Source organism: Sander vitreus, chromosome 19, assembly GCF_031162955.1.
Source record: "Sander vitreus isolate 19-12246 chromosome 19, sanVit1, whole genome shotgun sequence".
Lineage (NCBI taxonomy): Eukaryota > Metazoa > Chordata > Actinopteri > Perciformes > Percidae > Sander > Sander vitreus.
The window spans coordinates 12,736,062-12,756,897 of NC_135873.1; the positions used below are offsets into that span (position 1 = coordinate 12,736,062).

Sequence of the window (20,836 nt, forward strand, 5' to 3'; positions counted from 1 at the left end):
GTGAAGCCCTACATTTTCTTGTATATAATGAACTTACATGCAGTTTCCTGTAAAACATCAGTGTAAATGCAGCTAAGAGACAAACCAATAATAAGTGGCATGGTACTGTGTAAAAGAAAGGCTGTAGGTATGAGAAAGAATGTACCTCAGAATTCCTATAGTCCAAAAGCAGGTATGCAGCCATCACGTCATTGTACTTCTGGTTCACCAGCGAGTCCTGGATCTCCTCTTGAGAGAATCCCATTGTCAGCATGATGTCTGCAACCACAAAAGCAGTTTTTAAATTAGAATTAAAAAGTATCCGTGTGTGAGATTGGTGCAAAAAAAAACATCTGTACTCAAGTGTGGCTGTGCGTGGGTGAAGAAAGAAATAAATTTACCAATTTTGCGAGCTGTTCCGTTCCTACCTGTCCGCCTGGGGTCCTTATAATCTGGCTGGGGTTCGATGTAGGGTTTAAGTTCTTCCTCCTCGTGGCCCACATTCATCCACCGGTCCCTCATTATCTGCTGCTGGGAGCAAGCCACACAGATAGATATAGGGAGACATGAGATGTCAAAGATAATAGAGGGGCACAAAGCAGAGGAGCGAGAAAAGGTTAAGGAATGAGAGAGGAGAGGAGAAAGAGATTATTACTAAAGAGTCTCCTCAAGACAAATTGGCAACACAATGGAAAAGATGCATGAGTCAGCTAAACAGGACATTATTCATCCGTTTACTCGACAATATTCAGTTTTTCTAATTGGCATAGTCAGGTTTATTTTATTTCTAATATGCAAATGAATCTTCCTTAAGAAGTAAAGGAGGGGCTCTAAATTGAAGGCACGGCTAGACTTGATGAAAACTGAACCGTATTAATTTGTTGGCTGCTTAGAAATGTAGACAAACTGTTTCACTTACACATGCCTTGAGCATGTGTAAGTGAAAACAGTCACATGACTGAATTTTAACACTAAAGCTAGAGTCTTTTTTCTGTATTTGTTTACAGGGCTGCCATAACATTCAGCAGGTCAAGTAGGGACTCGCGAAAATAGAAAGTGACACCGGTTACTAAAGCAGCAAATAGTTATATACCTCGTCTTCTTTTTTATAATAACTTCCATTCCAAACTCGTTACCGTCCAATTACCTTTACTGCAACCAAATTCAGTAACTCATAACTCCTAAACTAACAAGTATTTACTATGTCTTTAAAAAGCTCTTTACACTTCAGTAACAAACTCATATAGCTGGTGAAGCAAGTTTAGGTGTACAGTATAGTACTGTATGTGCTTCATACACCATTAGATTAGCAAATAAACACTCACTGGTCTAGCTATAAGGAGATGGACAATTTTGGTTTCAGTTTTATCAGGTGCTATATATATATATATATATATATATATATATGATTTTACATCCACTTTAGTTTGAAAATGAAATTTTAAAAAACGTGGGAAAAAAATTATTCCACAGCTCAAATAAATTTGAAATCAAAACGATAACTCAATCATTTTTAACACAATTGAACTACAATAGACTCAAGTTCCTTTAATGCTTTGTGTCAAACCAATGCGGGTTATTTATGTATTCAGTGTACCTCGAGGCTGCCTCTTTTGGAGGGGTTCAGAATGAGGAACTTTTTGAGCAAGTTCTCACAGTCGGTGGACATGTAGAACGGAATCCTGTATTTACCACGCAGGACGCGCTCTCTCAGTTCCTGGAGATGGACAAGGACATGAAAAGTCAGCAGCAGACTCTAAATACCCACCTTCAAATATACACACAGTCCTTTTTCGCTCACATCCTCAGATTCTGTCAAAGGGTAGTAACCTCTCATCAATGTGTAGACTGCACCCCAGACTATACAATTGTTTTCTGCGATTTAATAACAATGAGGGTCTATGAAACAGTGTTTGATGATAAAGGATGTGACCCTGCATCTCATCAGTAGCTTAATATAATGTGGCTTGGGTTAGCCAACAGCAACATTAGCTGTGGTTACACCCCCCAAATGATTCATAGTTTTGTTAAATAAGTATCACATTCACCCAAGCACAAGCTGGTTAGCATTTCAAAATGCTAGCATTCTATCTCAGTGGTAGTATAGTTTGTGGGTGACACTACCAAAACATTATTCACACACGTTCTGGTATTTTGATGATTCTGCAACATGACATCATGACTTCGCGTAAACATACGCGCCCCGTGGCACTTTCTAAAGCCACGTGGCGTGTTATCGCGAGGCTACGTGTTATCGTGAGACCACGTCACACACGGGTTTAAGGAAAACAAGAAACGGTGTGGGTGGGTGTGTGTGTGTAATGATTGGGTCACGTGTAAATGTGGATATTACGGGAGAGAGAGAAGCATCTGTATACAGGGGGATGTATGACTGCTGCAGTACTATTTATTGTTTATTTTAATTTATTATTTCATAACATTACATTATATACATAGCATGCTAATGCACTTTTTAAGTTTAACCCTTAATGGATGGGTTGGCTGTAAAACTTGGGAACTAACAAAAGTTAACTGAATCTGAATCAAACGGTTGGGATTAGGAAAAGAAGAACGGGGTTGGATTTAGGAAACGCCACACGTGGGAAACAAACCCCGCTTTCCTGGGTAAAAGTACGGTGTTTGACCACCCCAACCAATCTCCCCGCACGGCGATTTGCCCTTTCATACTACTCTCTACGGCGTCAATTCACACGCAATCACAAGGTAATGTAAGTCAATGGAGGCCAAACGGCGTTGATAATCACGCTAAAAAGCGAGTATGCGTCTTGATAACACGCCAATAATTGCATACCAATTGGCGTGTCATACATATGCCATTTCATGAGATCAGTCTGGATGTTGATATTATATTTTCCTCAATAGTGTCTGTGATATGTGATAAATTCAACATAGAGCAGATGTTAACAAAGGTCAGCAGGCACAAATAATACATCACATTACGATGTTTGTAATCTACTTCAGTGGCCTTTATCCACCTGTTACATTTTAGTAGTGTGCCACTGAGCTTTTTAACCTCTTCAATGTCCCACTGGAGAGGTCTTAATCATTTTAATTTATTGAGACACTGAGGGATAAATGCATGTAGTGACAGGTGACGTATGTAACACTGCTGCCAAGAAGCTCACAGTATATCGTGAGGCATTGAAACTGCATACAAATCTATCAAAATTGCAAAACTGAGAGCTAGGGCTTACAAAATGACATTCATAATTTGACGTGTTACAACATTCACATTAAACTAGCTCAGTTGTACATTTTAGGGCTGCACGATATGAGGAAAATATGCGATAACGACATTACATAATACAATACAATAAATAAACAGATATTAAAGTGTACTCAGTTCTGCATTTCTGCTGCTTTCAGTATTCTAAAAGGAAGTGTCCAACATTGTTTTATTGAACAAATTGAACATTGAATTGAACAAAAAAAGCACCACTAAAAACAAGAATGACACATTAAAAAGTGCAGTTTGCGGGTGCCTGGGTGGCCTAGTGGTAGAGCGAGCGCCCATATATAGAGGCTCAGTCTTCAACGCAGAAGTCGCGTGTCTAAGCTGTCACAATAAAGGCCTAAATGCCAAAAAAATTCTTAGAAAAAAAGTGCAGTTTGCTAGTGATATTTTCTTTCAACTAACACAAAACACCTCTGAGTGTCTTTTGCGATATGTCGCTGCCTTTCGCGATGCGTTTATTGCGCCAGTTAATATTGCGATGATGATAAAAAAAACGATATATTGTGCAGCCCTAGTATATTTTGCAATTTCTTTTTTAAATGTGCATTAATTTGACACATTTAAAAGAATGCCTTTTATTGTAGCGAGTGAAATCAGAAAGCAGTGAGGCTTCCATCTGTTCAATAAATAGTAAGAGCAGTAATGAGGTGTTCAAAACTCCACATAGCAGGAGGGAGTCCAAAGACATAGTCTATAATCCAGGCATGTTAATATCAATATCATCACATTCAATGTTATATCGCCCACCAAAAATGTGTCTGCACTTCCAAAGTGACTCATATGCGTACTGAGTGAATGCAGAGGTGATAGGTGGTAAGAATACTTAACCATAACCATAGTTAACAGAGAGCATTACATCTTTTTTGTTTGGTGGTGTGATCACACCACCAAACCCCATTTGAAGAGAAAGTACTTGGGTTGACATTTAATCACGTTTACACATTCATTCTCTGTGGAGTTTAGGTTCTGCATTCTGTAGGGCAGGAGGAACAGAAACCAGCATGACAAATACTACAACCACCCACAGAATACAGACATCTGTATTATATAACGCATGCACACATGCACGCACACACTCCTGACCTTGAGGTTCTGTCCATCAAAGGGCAGCGAGCCGCTGACCAGTGTGTAGAGGATCACCCCCAGGCTCCAGACGTCCACCTCAGGCCCGTCGTACTTCTTTCCCTGGAAGAGCTCGGGGGCAGCGTAGGGTGGAGAGCCACAGAACGTGTCCAGCTTGTTCCCCAGAGTGAACTCATTACTGAAGCCAAAGTCTGCTATCTTGATGTTCATGTCTGCGTCCAGCAGCAGGTTCTCTGCCTGTAGACAGTGTGGGAGAGAGCGGAAAGAAGAATATTATTATGATGTAGAGAGCCGGAGGATGTGGAGGGAAACTACAGAGAAAAGAAAAGATTTTAAATATGCTGGGTTTTTTTTTTATTTTTTTTTTTTTACTGTATACATGTGCCAGGAAATTATACACAAATACTTAATATTTGCTTTTGTGTAATATGGTAACGTGATATTTAATTTTTTCAAATATGGAACCTCTTTTTGCACTTTCCTTCTTCCACAGGAAGGCCAGAGCTACTGTACATAAAGTTTAAAGCTAGCTTGTACAACAAAGTTGAACAAATGGGCCACCCTGTCATCCAGTGTTTTCTCTGACATACAAATGAGTTTGAAAATAATATATTCCACAGACTGAAACACCGTTCTCTGAAAAACTCTGATGGCAAAGGGGAGCTGCCACAGTTTATTCCTGTGTGTTTGTTTCCCTCAGCCTAAAGTGAGCCAGTGAGAAAGGAGGCTGGGGTTGCCTAGCAACAGGTGCGCTCTCCTTTTCACTTGCTCTGAATACTCTGGCGCTTCTGTGTGTGTGTGTGTGTGTGTGTGTGTGTGTGCGTGCACATTAAATCCAACACTGACATCATCTCTAGGCCCTCACCTAAGAAATAAATGAACACTGGCTTCTCATTTTTTGTCAACAAATGCAATCATCTATAGCTAATTAACAAACATTTTAAGTTGGCCAAATAACTAAATTAAACTTTAAGGGCCAAAAATATAGTAGACAGCAGTATAAACCATAACCACGCGCAGACACAGTTTTTAGCGGTGATCCAAAATGAAAATCTGCAGAATTTAGCGGATACATTCTGAGTTGTATTTTAATTTTTTTAATGTGTTGAAAATCTGCGAAAAATTCTGCAGAATAATCCGCAAAATTCTGCGTCCTGACCATGCTGGTTTTTCATATTGGGACCCAAACAGAGTGACTTTAGTCTCACTGTGCTGCAGGCTCATCCATATTTGCTCTTGCAGAGTCGTACCGACTAGAATTAAGCCTGTGCTGGATTTCACAATACAACCCACAGATCAAGAGTGATTAGGATAATGTGCAGGATGGTACGCATTATAATAATGAGAACTGTCTGTGCTCCAGGAATCTTATTTCCCATGCTGCCTTTTTTGTAAACGGCAACCATCATTGCCTGTTAGAAGTGTAGAAAATGTTTCATGACCTTGGTCAAAGCATTGAAAAGGTTTACTAAAAAGCCAGAAATAACCATGACTGGAAAAAACAACTTTGAGATGAGAGGTTACTATATGGTTACTGTCCCAGTAATCATGATAATGACTTGTCTACAGGTCTGCCTGCTGGCACAATAAGAGGATTTATAACTCCGCATAATACCAGGAACCAAAGTGACCTGGAAGCATTAGACGGGAAGGAAAATATATGAAGAGACAGAAGGAGAAGATTATCCAATAGGGAACACAATTCGAGAATTGTGTAGAAATACAAGTGCGGGTGTACAGATGTATGGGTATGTGTGTTTAAGCACTAGCACTCAAAGATGGACATTATATCATGACATGGGGGTAGGATTTGGCCTATGAAGAAAGAGAAAAAGAGAAAAAGAGAAAGAGAGAGAGAGAGAGAGAGAGAGAGAGAGAGAGAGAGAGAGAGAGAGAGAGAGAGCAGAGAGAGAGAGAGAGAGAGAGAGAGAGAGAGAGAGAGAGAGAGAGAGTGCTTGCGCTTTGACACTCGGTTCAATTCAATGTGTGTGTGTTCTCACCTTGAGGTCTCTGTGTACTATACACTTCTGATGGCAATACTGCACTGCTGACACAATCTGGAGAGTGAGAAAGTGAGTGAGAGATAGAGGAAGGATGACAAGATGGATGGGTTGAAAGGAAGTTAAAGACACTGAGATCTCTTCATTAGGATTTCATCAGGAGGCAATCATGAGGAAGTATTAGGGATGCAAAATGTAAGCAATAAATTAAGTAAATACTTAATTTTTTTTGTTATCAAAATAAGCCTGTCCCTCAAAAGTGCAGTCTCTGCTTCCTCTCCTTGTCATTACTCAACAACTGACACCAAGTTTATAGAGCTGTAAAGAGGCAATACACTTTTAATATTGATCTACCATGCCTTAAAACAACAGCAGCACATACACAAATAACTAGAAAAGCACGCACACACACACACACACACACACACACACACACACACACACACATATATATAGGGATTTTCTCCAACACACAAACCTGTCTGAATTTGGCACGGGCTTCTTTCTCCTTCATCCTGCCATGGGCCACCAAGTAATCAAAGACCTCTCCTGGGAGACGAGAGAAAGAGTTGGAGAGTGGATTTAGTGTTGGAACCTGATACTTGTCTCCTTAAAGCCAGAGTATTAGGTCAATGGGATATTGAACTAAGTATTGTCCTTTAAAAACTAAATATGGGCACTTACATTAAATACTAAAAAAAAATATATATATATATATATATATATTATAATATAGATGGTCAACAACTAACAACCAAAGAAAACCAAACAAATCAAATAAAAATCCCCTTTGGACAAAGTACTAACAAAATACTGAAGAGCCTGTACATTAAGATGGAAGGTAGTTGTTTTATTTGGGAACCATCTGAGACCAAACATACAGAGTGGCAAGCCTCAGGGGGAATGATTACACAGAGACACGCACTTACCTCCACTAGCGTACTCCATTACCAGGTACAAAGTCTTCTCTGTCTCTATCACCTCAAAGAGCTTGACTGGAGGTGGAGAGAGAGAGAAGACAGTGGATTGGCGGGGGAGGGAAAAGTAAAGTCAAAGGGAGATGGGGCAACAACAAAAAAAGGACAGGACAGTAAGAATGAAAGCAAAAATAAAGAGATAAGAGAAAAGCACAAGGATTTTTATGATTCGGGTTGAATACATGATCTCGAAACACCAATTAAGGTTGGTGCTCAGTGAGTGACGATGGTGTTTCAGTGTGACTCACCTATGTTGGGGTGATTCAACATCTTCATAATCCTCACCTCCCGGAAGAGCTGCGAAAGAAAATCAGAATATCAGTGTGAATGTGTGTGTTGTTGTGAGTTACATTTATATTCTACATGTTCATGTGCAAATTACTATCTATTGATTTGGCATGCATGTGTTCATCAAAGTTGCAATCTTATTTGTGTCATTGCAAAGACACCAGTGTCAATATTTCTAGTCAGGTAAAATTACACTTAAAAACCCAAACATTTACTTCCTGTTTATGAACACGTGGGTCAAACTACTAGTAGGAAAAAAAAAAATTTCAAATCCAATGTCTGGCACAATTTAGGATTTCAGAGTTAAACAAACAATTCCCTCAGCTGCTTGTAAGTCTGACATGATAACTCTAAGCAGTGCAAACAAAGTAATACTTCAAGTCCAGCTCAGTGCCATCCAGTCTGTTTCTGTGGTTAAGGCATGAAGAGGCGTTTTTTTTCCTCTGACTCAGCAGATAAGGTCCAACTAGGCTTACTGGCAAATTATCCGAGAGACACACTGTAGACCGACAGAACATCTGCTATCCTTCAAAGTAATGCAACCAACTTTATAAGACATAACTTCAACATGTGTTTCTTCCACCATTATATTGGGGGGCAGCCTGTCCCGCCAATCGGACCCCCCGCCCTGCGTGACCGACAAGGAATTATTGATTTCATTAATTCGGATTTAAAACAAAAAAAAGGTTTGATTGTTTCTTTTCATAGTTGTTTCAAAGACAGCGTATTGTTCGCTTCAGTTGCAGCATACAAAGTTACAGCAGGACGCACTTCCAAGAACCCTCACAACCACTGTCACTGCTGTTGCTAGCTAATGAATCTGTAGTATGGATGTAGCTCTGTGCCTGCAACAGTTACAGATTGATTGACAGGTAGATGTCATATCATTGGTTGAAATTAGTTGGTACTAGCTTACGTTAGCACACTTTTTTTTTTTTTTTTACAGGAAAAAAACACAATTGGATTTTGATTGATTTTTACATAAAAATACAAAGAAATTGATTTTTTTTAATCTTTTGGGATATATTTGAAAAGACTGACTGAAATGACTGGGGATGTGATCTAAAAAGGTTAAAAGGGACTCTTGACTTACGTTGAAAGGGGATAATATCCTGACAATTCTGGTCCTAGTGCACATGGATTTGCGTTTGCATGCATCTTGTGAGTGTGTCTGAGTGTTAGCATTTATCACTGGATTTATGTGTTGGCCCTGTCAGTGTCTTTGTCATGTCTTAACATTTTCTTGCCATGTGCTCTGTGTATCTGCATTTAGTATGTATTCAATGCTGTGTGTGTGTGTGTGTGTGTGTGTGTGTGTGTGTGTGTGTTTGTGTGTTGAGTATGCAAGCATACATGGTTAGAGAGTGTGCGTGTAAGTGGACAGACCCCACCCTGCCACGATCAAAAGAAGTAATTGCAGCTTGTTTCCTGTAATTAAAACTCTCTCCAAAAACTAGACCACTTCAGAGAGAGAGAGAGAGAGAGAGAGAGAGAGAGAGAGAGAGAGAGAGAGAGAGAGAGAGAGAGCAAAAGAAAGGAAGAGCAAAAGGGAAAGACACATGGGGCAGGAAGAGTGACTTAAAAATGACTTCTGAGAAAATTGGATAAGAAGGACTGAGGTTTGGATTTTGTGCCTGTATGTGTGTGTGAGAATGAAAGAGACCCACCTTCTGCAAACTGGAGGAGTTGAGCTGTGTCTTATCAATGATCTTTACAGCCACCTAGAAGCAAAACAACATGTATTATTACACTTATATTAACTAAATAATTACACTTGCTGCAGTGGGTTTGACGCATCTCGCTCAAATAAACCTGCACAGTCACACAATCTTGAATAATTAAGTTATACAACACAATCACAGCAGGCAACAGTTGCATAACAGGACAGTATACAGACAGGAACACACACACAAAGCTGAAGCATGGTTTATTCTCGTGCCGTAATGAGGTCTATAGTTCATAATCCAACAGTGGACAGCAACAAGAGAGACGAAGAGAGAGAGAGATAAAACACAGCAAAGGAGAAAGAGAAATAAGGGGAGGAGAATAAAAATAGAGAAAGAGACAGATGGGAGAGATTCAAAGTGAGAGATGTAGAAAAAAGGGGATGAAACGGAACAAGAGAAAAGAGGACATGAAGAGAAAGGCGAGGGAAACAAAGAATTATGTCTCAACAAGGACACAGAAAGGGAGGTGTACTTCTTTCTCCCATATTCGTCTTTTACTGTCAACTAACTCCTTTCTTTCACTCCTCGTTCTGGTTGTGCTTGTATGTCTGACTATTTCATACCTTCTGACTCTCCCTTGTTTTCATTGTGTGTGTGTGTGTGTGTGTGTCACATTGAGTGTTATCAGGGTGTCAGGCACAGAGCTGTCACACATTGACAAGAGCCCGCCCACCCCTCTCTCTTGCTCTCTCACACACAGACCAAGAGTGGGCCTTAGACAGACCCCAGCATGGGCTCACTGCAGACACAGCTTTCCCCTTAAAGAGACAGACCACTACATTACATCACATCTGGAATTTACAGTAAGCCAGAGACATTTAGGCTTCTCTATTCAAGCTGACAACGGCGATCTAATCTCCTGCAGCAGATGTACAGTCTCCAAAGCCATGCAAGCCCAGGATCAGATCAGACCTACTGTGCATCACAGCGTGAACCCTCCCCTATCATCAGCAACCGGGAAGGAAGATTAACGTTTAGTCTAAACATGTGTGTGTGTGTGTGTGTGTGTGTGTGTGTGTGTTTGTGCGGGGGCGCATGCCTACCTCTTTTCCGGTGAGTACGTGTCGTGCCAGTTTGACCTTGGCGAAGTTGCCTTTGCCAATGGTTTTTAGCAACCGATAGTTACCAATGTGCGGCTGGTCATCTGTTGTGGTCGTGGCAACGGAGTTCCGACATCGCGGCATGCTGGAGCGACCGGATGACTTAGTCTCCTGAGAAGAGAGAAGGCGATATGTAAGCATTGGAGGACATGATGACTTGTAGGCAGAAAGTAATAGAAAGTGACAGTAATTATGTGACGGAGCAAAAACAAAAGAAAAGTGCTATCAGCTGTCCTAAACACTTTGTTAAAACCTTATCTATTCCTTAATTGATTTCATATCCATTTCATGTTTAGTGCCACTGACACCATTTTACATTTCAGGAGTTGAGAGACATTTATCTCTTAGAAGAGTGGAGTTTCGTTAATCCGCATAAGTGATACGATTAACAAAAAAACACATTAATATTATGCTTTAAGAAAAAAATGAGGTTGGGACACTCAATACACGCCTCGTCAACGTGGCTGCCTCTTAGAGACACCTCAATGCTATTGAAGCAACAAACACAATTTTTAGTTTGAACTTCAAATGCTGTGGCACTACATCTTCAAAGCATTCAGGTCAGTCCTAAATATGATATGATCATATGACTTCATTACAACACTTTTTGACATATTTATGTAGGTTTAAAATGCACTAACAAGTTTTTTAATGTGCAAGTGCTGTCAAAGTCTACTGTATTCAGGTATGCTATTCCAGATTTACTGGCCCACGTGCCCTTTTTTTTATGGATTACGGTCAGCAGAGAATTGGTCTACAGAGCTAAAGCTAGTAGGGTGTTTCAAAATTTGCATTCTAATCTGGTAGCAGGATTAAGATGGAGACTTGGAAGGGACAGCCAATGTGGATCAGGGTTTCCCAGGTTCCTGGAGAGATTTAAACAACTAAATAAAACACAAGTGGGTTGGACTTTGTTAAAGCAAATAAAGGTCAAGAATCTTTATTACTCTAAAGCTTTTAAAATCAATCTAAAGCTGTTATTGTAATCTAAACTATAGGCTTATTTGCCATAAACACCATTTTGGGGAAAACAAACCAGTCCACTGCTTTATGCACAGAAAGCTGTGAATAGCTGGGGAGAAGAAAAGCACTGGTGTAAGTGGTGTACAATTTGGGTAAAGTTGAGTAAAAAACTGCAATTTTCTCCCATGTTCTGTCTTATTTAACTTGTACTTAAACCTCTTACTACCACTTATGATGATGGATTGTATTTGTTTCGCTGTTTCTAACATTTCCTAGTGACAATTTTATAGCATTCCTTTGCTGTACCATTATATCACTTAATATTAGGGTATGAGCACATGTCAGAGAGAGCCACTGCCATACACTGAAACCATGTAAACACTGATAACAGTGGTTCTGTTCCGTTTTGGGTCAAAGTAAAGATGCTGGGACAATGTCTTGATTTTCCTATTGTCACTGGTTTACTATGGTTAATGTTTCACACTGCAGCCAGTCATGGCCCACACACAACATTCATTCATATTAGGCTTCAGACAAATCCAGATATAAAATAGTATTTTACCCCTGGTTCCTTGACTGTGCCTATGTGACTTTACTCTGAACCCCAAGGCCAGTAGTGTATCAAGTTATTTTAATAGTCTCTTCATATGGTGGTATGGAGTGAAATTGCTTCCGTTCATCTTACAGCAGACAGTAGGTCTTTCGAGTCATACACACAAGTTTTGCATGTTTGGCAACTGCTATTGGGTTTCAACTCCAGGAAAGGGTCACAGCAATTGTGTGTGTGTGTGTGTGTGTGTGTGTGTGTGTGTGTGTGTGTGTGTGTGTGTGTGTGTGTGTGTGTGTGATCTGAGCGGACAGGTGACAGGGATCAGGGTCAGAGGAGAGGACTACTGGCTCCAGGGTGACGAGACGCAAACACATGTGGTGCTGTGACACAAACACCAGCGCACAGATACAAGAATACACACTGGTGTATACAGACATGCACACAGCGGCATAAATCACACACACACATACACACACACATACACACACACACACCTCTCGGAGATTTGACACCAACGAGAGAGACGGTCCAGTGAAATTCACACTGTTGGTGTGGAGCGAAGAGGTTCGCACTAATCATCTCTTTCTCTTGTTTCCGACAAGTCGTTTTATTCACCTAATTATCTCTCTCTCTAGCTTGAACAAATTAGAGGCTCGCTTTATATCCCAAATTACCCACAGAGACCACATCTTTATCAACATCTTCCTCCCTCCAGCCCTATATCATGGGCCATGGGAAAAAAGGATAGCCATGATTACTTCATTGTGTTTGTGCGTTTCTTGCTCCAGATGGTATGATCTAATGTCTGCGTCCCATCCACCCGCCCCCGACCCACATACTCATGCTGAAAGTGCAGACCTGCACAAAGTGTAATAGGCCAGATTAAGCTTTAACACAAGCAGGGGAACCTGGATTAAAAACTAATGACCGTTGCATTAAACCCGGAGGACAGGGGAAGGTCCTTATGTGGCCTTGTGTGAGGTGGGGGGAGTAAATGATTTTTATTTTTGGATTGGGGGGGAAGACAGACAATATGTCATACGTGGACACTATTCCAGACAATGAGACCCAATCTGATCATACAAAGCTGATTTCTAGGTCAGTCCTCAGAGAAGTCTATGTGATCTAACTCCCTCTGTCACTCGCTCAGCTTAAAATTGATCTCGCTAGAGAGTACTGCGGTCCAAAATAGCGCCTGGAGTTAAAAGTTCACCCTCAACAAAACATTTGGGTTTCCAAAGAGCTTTTAGAAAGCGATAAGGCATTTGTTTTGATGCAAGTAAAAAGGTGTGGAAGAAGATATGCAAGTATACAGGCCTAACTCTGAAGATGCTTAGGTATAGTCCTTACTTCTGATGGTAGAGGATTAATGCTAGTGAACTGCTGTAATAAATGGAAAGGATGTCCCTTTCCCTTGGTGCGTTTATGCCCATAAATAACCAGGTTACTGTCATTTTTTGCAGTAGCCCTATTTCTTAAACCTAAGATTTCTTCTGGAGAAAGTTGATTTCTTGGCAATGTATACACCTAACCATTATGGGTGGGAATCACCAGAGGCCTCACAATACAATATCATCACAATACTTATGTCACGATACGATATTATTGCGATTTTAAACATATTGCAATATTCTGAGATATATTGCAATTTATTACTTTTTTCCAAACATCAAATTGTTCCCAATTTCAAATTATGTCTGTACTAACCATTGTTTGGACATGTACTTATGTTCATGACAAAGACTTGAGAGAGGGAAAGTCAGAGGAAAAAGAAGAGCTCGTGAACAAAAGTAAAGGTCATAACTTGCAGCAATGTGTCCTCATTTTAAAAACCTTTTTATTTATAGTCTGACCAAATTAAAGCAGATACAAAGTAGCCTCTAGAAGTCTTAATAATAGGGGTGTGACGAGACACTCAGTTCAGCTCACGAGACATGAGATTGTGTTCACGAGAACAAGACGAGACTTTAACACTATTTTAAAGAAAACTTAAATGATAAAATATGACTGGAAATTCACAAAATGAAAAATGAGCACTGTGAAAAGTTTTGCCACAAACTCATATGGCTTCTCTCCTGTATAACTAACCTCTTCAGACTTAATAACTGTGGCATCCCTCTCTCCTCCCAAACCTATTAATCAAAAAATTATTAATTTCTTACACTGCACTGTAACTTTTATTCTTGTATTTGTATCTTATTCTATTTAGCCTATTTTATTTTCATGACCGTTTTTAATTGATCTTTAATGTTTTATGTAAAGCACTTCAAATTGCCTTGTTCCTGAAAGGTGCTTCAGAAATAAAGTTGCCTTGCCCTACAACCTTCACCAGGGCATATGAATGCTTTAGTCTTGTGCCTGTCAGTCAGTAACCAAGGCATAGAGAACACTGTGGTGCCTGTCTGTCTCGGAAGTGTAACATTAACTGCACGGCAATCTCACCATTATATTGCCGCAAACGCTGTCTGCGTGAAGTTTTGAAAACTGTAACCACACTTGTGTCTGCTTTACCGGCATTGCTGTGTCTCACTGTGACTTGAACAAACTGCAGAGGCAACGTAACTTTCAATCCGTCTGCACCGCACCTCTGCGCGTGAGAGAGCTGAGCCCCTCGCTCTGTAAAACATGCAGAGAGGACAGAGACTCTCATGTACTGAAATTTGGCACAGATACATTTAACGTGAACTGGTCCTCGGTAGTACCGATGTAATTCTGCACTTGTGTAGCGATATCGCGAGACAACTTTTAACCTCGGAAAGGAGAAACATCGTAACGTTTTAATATCGCAAGATCTCATGGGACGAGATCTCGTCACACCTCTACTAAATAAGTGTTTCCACTTCGTCCGCTTATCCGGTATTGGGTCGCGGGGGTAGCAGCTCCAGCAGGGGACCCCAAACTTCCCTTTCCCGAGCCACATTAAACAGCTCCGACTGGGGGATCCCGAGGCGTTCCCAGGCCAGGTTGGAGATATAATCCCTCCACCTAGTCCTGGGTCTTCCCCAAGGCCTCCTCCAGGCTGGACAAATTATTTGTAAAATTTGGACACAGTCCGGCTGAAAAGTTACAACAATGGATTTAAAAAGGCATTGTCCGTTTCCTGCATAACCTGATTTCTCAGAGTAAATTGGTTTGCAATGCTGACTAAGACAATATTAATGTACCGCCTTTAAAGTCTTAAATCATTCTGTGATTTGGGTCAGGGTTTCTGTTGTCCTGGGAGATTTCATTGTACTGGACACATGAGAGAAATTCCGGTTAGCGTGCTGACCGAAGTGTAGATGTAAAGATGTGATACGATAACCTGGTTTATCAGTTAAGTATATGAACTACACTGCAGACTGGAGTCTCTGAACTGGTACAAGGCAGGTTGAATGCACATCAGCAGGTCTGCGTTATATAGATCACGTTTGGTGTATGAAACGTCTGCATTCTCAATGAAGTGCATTTTTATAAACTATGATAATCTGGTTGCGGATCACATCTCTCACCGACGTCCAGGCGCTGCCTCACTCCCTCTTCCTCTCCTTGCAGTTCTCGTACTAATAGGCCAAAGGTCAATGATCGATTTTATAATCGTTTATCTGATCTGAGGCCGTATGTTTTGGACACTCGGGTGAAGAGAGGAGCAGATCTGTCAACCGATCACCATCTGGTGGTGAGTTGGGTCAGGGGCTGGGGGAAGACTCTGGACAGACCTGGTAAGCCCAAACGGGTAGTGCGGGTAAATTGGGAACGTCTGGAGGAGGCCCATGTCCGACAGACTTTCAGAGATCCGTCCAGAAATGCTGAAAGCTCTGGGTGTGGAGGGGCTGTCTTGGTTGACACGCCTCTTCATCATTGCGTGGAAGTTTGGGACAGTACCTAAGGAGTGGCAGACAGGGGTGGTGGTTCCCCTGTTTAAAAAGGGGGACCAGAGGGTGTGTGCTAATTACAGGGGTATCACACTTCTCATCCTCCCTGGTAAAGTCTACTCCAAGGTGCTGGAAAGGAGGGTTCGGTCGATAGTCGAACCTCGGGTTGAAAAGGAACAATGCGGATTCCGTCCTAGTCATGGAACAACGGACCAGCTCTTTACTCTCGCAAGGATCCTGGAGGGAGCCTGGGAGTATGCCCAACCGGTCTACATGCATTTTGTGGATCTGGAAAAGGCGTATGACCGGGTCCCCGGGGAGATACTGTGGGAGTATGGGGTGAGGGGGTCCCTTCTCAGGGCCATCCAATCTGTGTATGACCAAAGTGAGAGCTGTGTCCGGGTTCTCGGCAGTAAGTCGGACTCGTTTCAGGTGAGGGTTGGCCTCCGCCAGGGCTGAGCTTTATCACCAATCCTGTTTGTAATATTTATGGGCAGGATATGAACCAGAAGGCAAAGCTCTCGATCTACCGGTCAATTTTTTCGTTCCTACCCTCACCTATGTGAAACCCATTTCGGCCACTTGTATCCTGGATCTCGTTCTTTCGGTCATGATCCAGCCTTCATGACCGAAAGAACGAGATCCAGGATACAAGTGGCCGAAATGGGTTTCCTCAGGAGGGTGGCTGGTGTCTCCCTTAGAGATAGGGTGAGAAGCTCAGTCATCCGCGAGGAGGTCGGAGCCGCTACTCCTTTGCGTCGAAAGGAGCCAGTTGAGGTGGTTTGGGCATCTGGTAAGGATGCCCCCTGGCCGCCTCCCTAGGGAGGTGTTCCAGGCATGTCCAACTGGGAGGAGGCCTCGGAGAAGACCCAGGACTAGGTGGAGGGATTATATCTCAAACCTGGCCTGGGAACGCCTCGGGATCCCCCAGTCAGAGCTGGTTAATGTGGCTCGGGAAAGGGTCGTTTGCGGTCCCCTGCTGGAGCTGCTGCCCCCGCGACCCGACCCCAGATAAGCAGACGAATATGGATGGAGTGATGGATCTAGTAACTACTTCAGCGTACCTTACTTTCGAAACACAGCTTTGCACGCTAACCGGAGCAGCTTAGGCCGTCAGAGGCACAGCAGCCTTTAGTGGTGTTGTTGATAGGCTATTACACGTGGGGTCTAACCAACCAGATGGTGGCATTGAGTGAGACAGAGTGGGGACTACATACAGAGAGGCGTCATACACTTATTTTCACCGGACATTATAAATCGGAGAGCTTTAAATATGTCAGACTTCAACAGATGTTCCCGGTAAAAAAAAAGAATTAAATTACCAGATAACGGACACACTGATTTGGGTAAGTGCTGATAATGGCAGGCAAAGATCAGCCTAAGGAACTATAAGACACAACTTGAGATGTATACATTGCTTTTGAGGGATAACCTGACTGAATGTTTGAAGACACAACAACTATCCAAAGGACTTCTCTAGCTGCCCATCACTCTGACAACAAAACCGTCCAACCACACAGGTGTAACCTTATCAAGGCTCCTCAACAAATGCATGACCAATGAAGACGCACATTTTCCGGGTATCTGCCGACCGAGACTTCATTTAAAAAAAAAAAAAAACGGATCAACTAAATGTTAAAAAAGAAAGCGGACACTATCAAAAAAAAAAGGGGGGACATTTACATAAATGTATACTCATAACTGAAACACAAAGCACAAAAAACACCATAGAGTATAGCTTTATGAATGTCTGCAGTGAAAACTGCAAATGTAGGAGATAATGAGGTTAATATGGGACAATTGAATTTTGGATTATGCTCTACAAGTTTATTTTATAAAACTAAGACAAATAGTTCTGAAATTCCTCGTTTCACCAAGTAACATGTACAAACTTGACCGAGTCAGCAGGCTTAACTTTTAATTTAGTAATCTACTGACATTATATTGGAACCATTGTATAAAGCTAAAGTTAAAGCTTGTTAACTCTGAGTTCTTTCCCTCTTCCACAGTCTCCAACTCTTTAGTCCTTCTTCTCTCCTTTCATGTCCGACTATTTTTGTCTTCTGATTCTTCCTTCATTTTTTGGGCAGCTGCCGGCTAGGCAAAACCCCCCCTACCCCCAACACACACACACACACGTTATAATTATAGATGTGTTGGAGGACAATAAGTGACATCATTGTTTTGTTCTCACATTACTCTCTGATGCTTTGTGTGACTCATGAATGAATACTAACTGAAAACTGCCAACATACAAAGTTTAGCAAAGAATATACTAACTTTAGATTCCAGTGAAATCAAATTTGACATATTCACCAAGGCTGTCAGGTAAATACTGAGTTGAGTACTCACTGAAACTCAGGGTTTGTTATTGACTTTCACGCCAGATGAAGGGACCTCTTGTTGAAGGAGTGGAGATAGTAAATTGGAAACACACAGCTCAAAGATACATACATGTAACCAATCTAGACATTGTTAAAGTGCCCATATTATGCTCATTTTCATGATCATAATTGTATTTTCAGAATAGGTTTACATGGTTTCATTATCAAAAAACACTATATTTTTGTTGTGCTGCACATTGCTGCAGCTCTTCTTTTCACCATCGGTTCAAGTTTCTGTTTTAGCTACAGAGTGAGACCCCTCACTGTTGTAACATCTTTGTTGACAGTCGCACATGCTCAGTAGCTAGGTAAAGCTCACATCATCTAGCTTTTTGTTTCTACAACTTTGGTAGTACAAGGCAGGATTAGCCGGGAGACTTCTTCTAAATGAGGGCACACTTCCAACTTTGTGTGGAATACCTGCAGAACAGGGACATGTAAATAGTTCTTTTGTAGATTATGGTGAACAAGTGTGCGTTGTAGTAGTGTTTTGCATTGAGAACGAGCTAGCATGCTACGGTAAGCCCCTTTGTTTTGGCTACTGACGTAGAAAGCCCTGCCGATTTTGACCAGCTCATCCGGAGACTGAAGGCAGGACACATTCAGAAACCGTATCTCACTCAAAACAGCATGGATGTTTTTTTTCCGAGTTTGTATGTGTGTGGAAGCACCAGAGACACAAAATAACACCCCAAATCACAGAAAAAGTGTTTTTTTTTCTAAATATAGGCACTTTAACTACTTCCAGTTACACTTTTTGGTTTGGTTGGCCAGCAGGTGTACTCTTTTGAAAAATCCGGGTTGTAGGCAGAAGTAGATAAGCTGCTATTACTGAAGTGGCACCTCACTTACACCACCTTTAACCAAAATTAGAGCGTGCCGGTTTGTTTAATGCAGGAAATCCCGCATCTAATAGGCGATAGACTCCTTTGCCATTGCCAGTTGACGAGTCTGCCTTTCATGTTTTTTTTTCACTAATTTGGAAATCTGTTTAAGAGCTGCTTGTTCAGAGAATTTATGGCTGACATAGCATAGCATTGCACTGGAAAAGAGGCGCATATTAGCGTGTCCACCTGGGTGTCATGTTTCCATCACTGCCGATCATAGCTGGAGCTGATAAATATCTGTGACTACAGAGTCATTTGTCACAAGGAATGAATGCTGATTGTTCCCTTTCCCACTAAAGACAAAAGCCAGTTGTTAGTGGGTCCTAGTGGGTTTCTGTCCAATGGGAAAGGGGATTTATAAATCAGCGTATAACACAGTAATGTGTGTAAAGGATTTAATTTCTTAAGGGCCTTTGCGAATAAATCCATCCAGGAGATCATGTAGAACTGGTTATTTATGTTTAATAAAAATATGCCATAAAACTAGATTATAATCTACAAAACTTTCCTGTCAGATGGGGGTGCAGACATTGTCGTTCACACACACACACACACACACAATTTGCAGCTGAGAGCCATTTACTGCCACACTGCAAACACAAGCATGTGCCGTTGACCACACACACAAAGCAGTAATGTTAATCCAAGCCAGTACTGGTTGTGTTTTGACTCGATCCTCATTATCACTGACCTTTACTAATCTGAGTTCTTGGAGGAAGCCACTCAGATACAACCAGATGGAATTATAAACAGTACGGTTCAGAACGGGGCCCCTTAGGGAGACGCACATAAAGTGTGTGCAGCACACTACTATCAAGAGACAGCTCAACCCAAATGCAAGATAGGCAAACATAGGCAAAAATGTCATCAACAGTTGGAAGGCAAAGTGGTGGTAATATAGCTGAGGAGCTTAAAAACACACGCTTTGGAAAATGAACATGACAAACCAGGCTAAGCTGAATCACCACCATTTACGACATTGTGAAAAACAAAATGCTCTCTTCAGCCCTGCTTACTGCGACACCAGATCACGTTGATCAATTATCAACTATAATCTGATCAGCCTTCCAGACTATTCTCCCTGTTTTTCAACCTACTGAGTAGACTGCCTCACCTTACAAGACCTTATTCTGAAGTGAAAAAAATAACACTTGTTTACATTGTTCAGTTTCTTGGACCTTAGTTTGTTGGAGGCTTAGGCCCTTGCTTTTACTGGGAAACACAAGAGGGAAGAAAGAAACAAACAAAATCATTTGTAAAAAATGCTGTGTAAAGAATATCAAACCATTTTTATGTGCTTTTAATTCATATAATATGGGGTATAATTACACAGACCCATTAGTACTCCAAATAGACACAATTAAAATATGCAGACTTTCCTGCTAACTCTGGCAACCAACAAAATGATGTCTTGTTGGCAGCTATTATTAAAAGCTGTTTATGCAGATCGTTTTTGTTAAATACCACATCACAACCTGCTTTTAACAATTAAATGTAATCACACTGTTCCCTTTTCAAATAATTACCTTCTCTGCCCCTTCCTGTCCCGAGGACAACTGAAGTTTGCTACTGTAGAATCAGAGGAAGGGCTCTGCACAACGCTGGCATTTAACGTTGCACTGCACTGTACCTGTGCATTTCAGATTGAGAAGTGAAGTAATGGCTGAAGACAGACAATTATAACACTGGGGAAAAACCACATCAAACTTAATTAAATTGATGAGTAACAAGCTGCAAACCAATTTATGAGGTTAAACTAGAGGTCTCAACACTTGCAGACTGATCGCC

At 41.3% G+C, this 20,836-nt stretch overlaps 1 protein-coding gene across 15 annotated transcripts in view; it reads right to left on the reverse strand.

Annotated features, from left to right (window-relative positions):
- Nucleotides 1–20,836, reverse strand: part of mark2b (MAP/microtubule affinity-regulating kinase 2b) — a 56,325-nt gene that overhangs the window by 21,205 nt on the left and 14,284 nt on the right. For 10 of the 15 annotated variants that reach the window (XM_078275691.1, XM_078275689.1, XM_078275693.1 and 7 more), the window contains exons 2-11: nucleotides 10,354–10,521; nucleotides 9,251–9,304; nucleotides 7,544–7,592; nucleotides 7,248–7,313; nucleotides 6,797–6,867; nucleotides 6,319–6,375; nucleotides 4,319–4,555; nucleotides 1,577–1,696; nucleotides 381–510; nucleotides 146–258 (exon numbers count right to left, since the gene is read on the reverse strand). In XM_078275691.1, the coding sequence (XP_078131817.1) occupies nucleotides 146–258; nucleotides 381–510; nucleotides 1,577–1,696; nucleotides 4,319–4,555; nucleotides 6,319–6,375; nucleotides 6,797–6,867; nucleotides 7,248–7,313; nucleotides 7,544–7,592; nucleotides 9,251–9,304; nucleotides 10,354–10,521 (1,065 nt within the window). The remainder of the gene's footprint in view (nucleotides 1–145; nucleotides 259–380; nucleotides 511–1,576; nucleotides 1,697–4,318; nucleotides 4,556–6,318; nucleotides 6,376–6,796; nucleotides 6,868–7,247; nucleotides 7,314–7,543; nucleotides 7,593–9,250; nucleotides 9,305–10,353; nucleotides 10,522–20,836) is intronic. The other 5 variants (XM_078275683.1, XM_078275688.1, XM_078275694.1 and 2 more) reach the window with 3 other exon arrangements.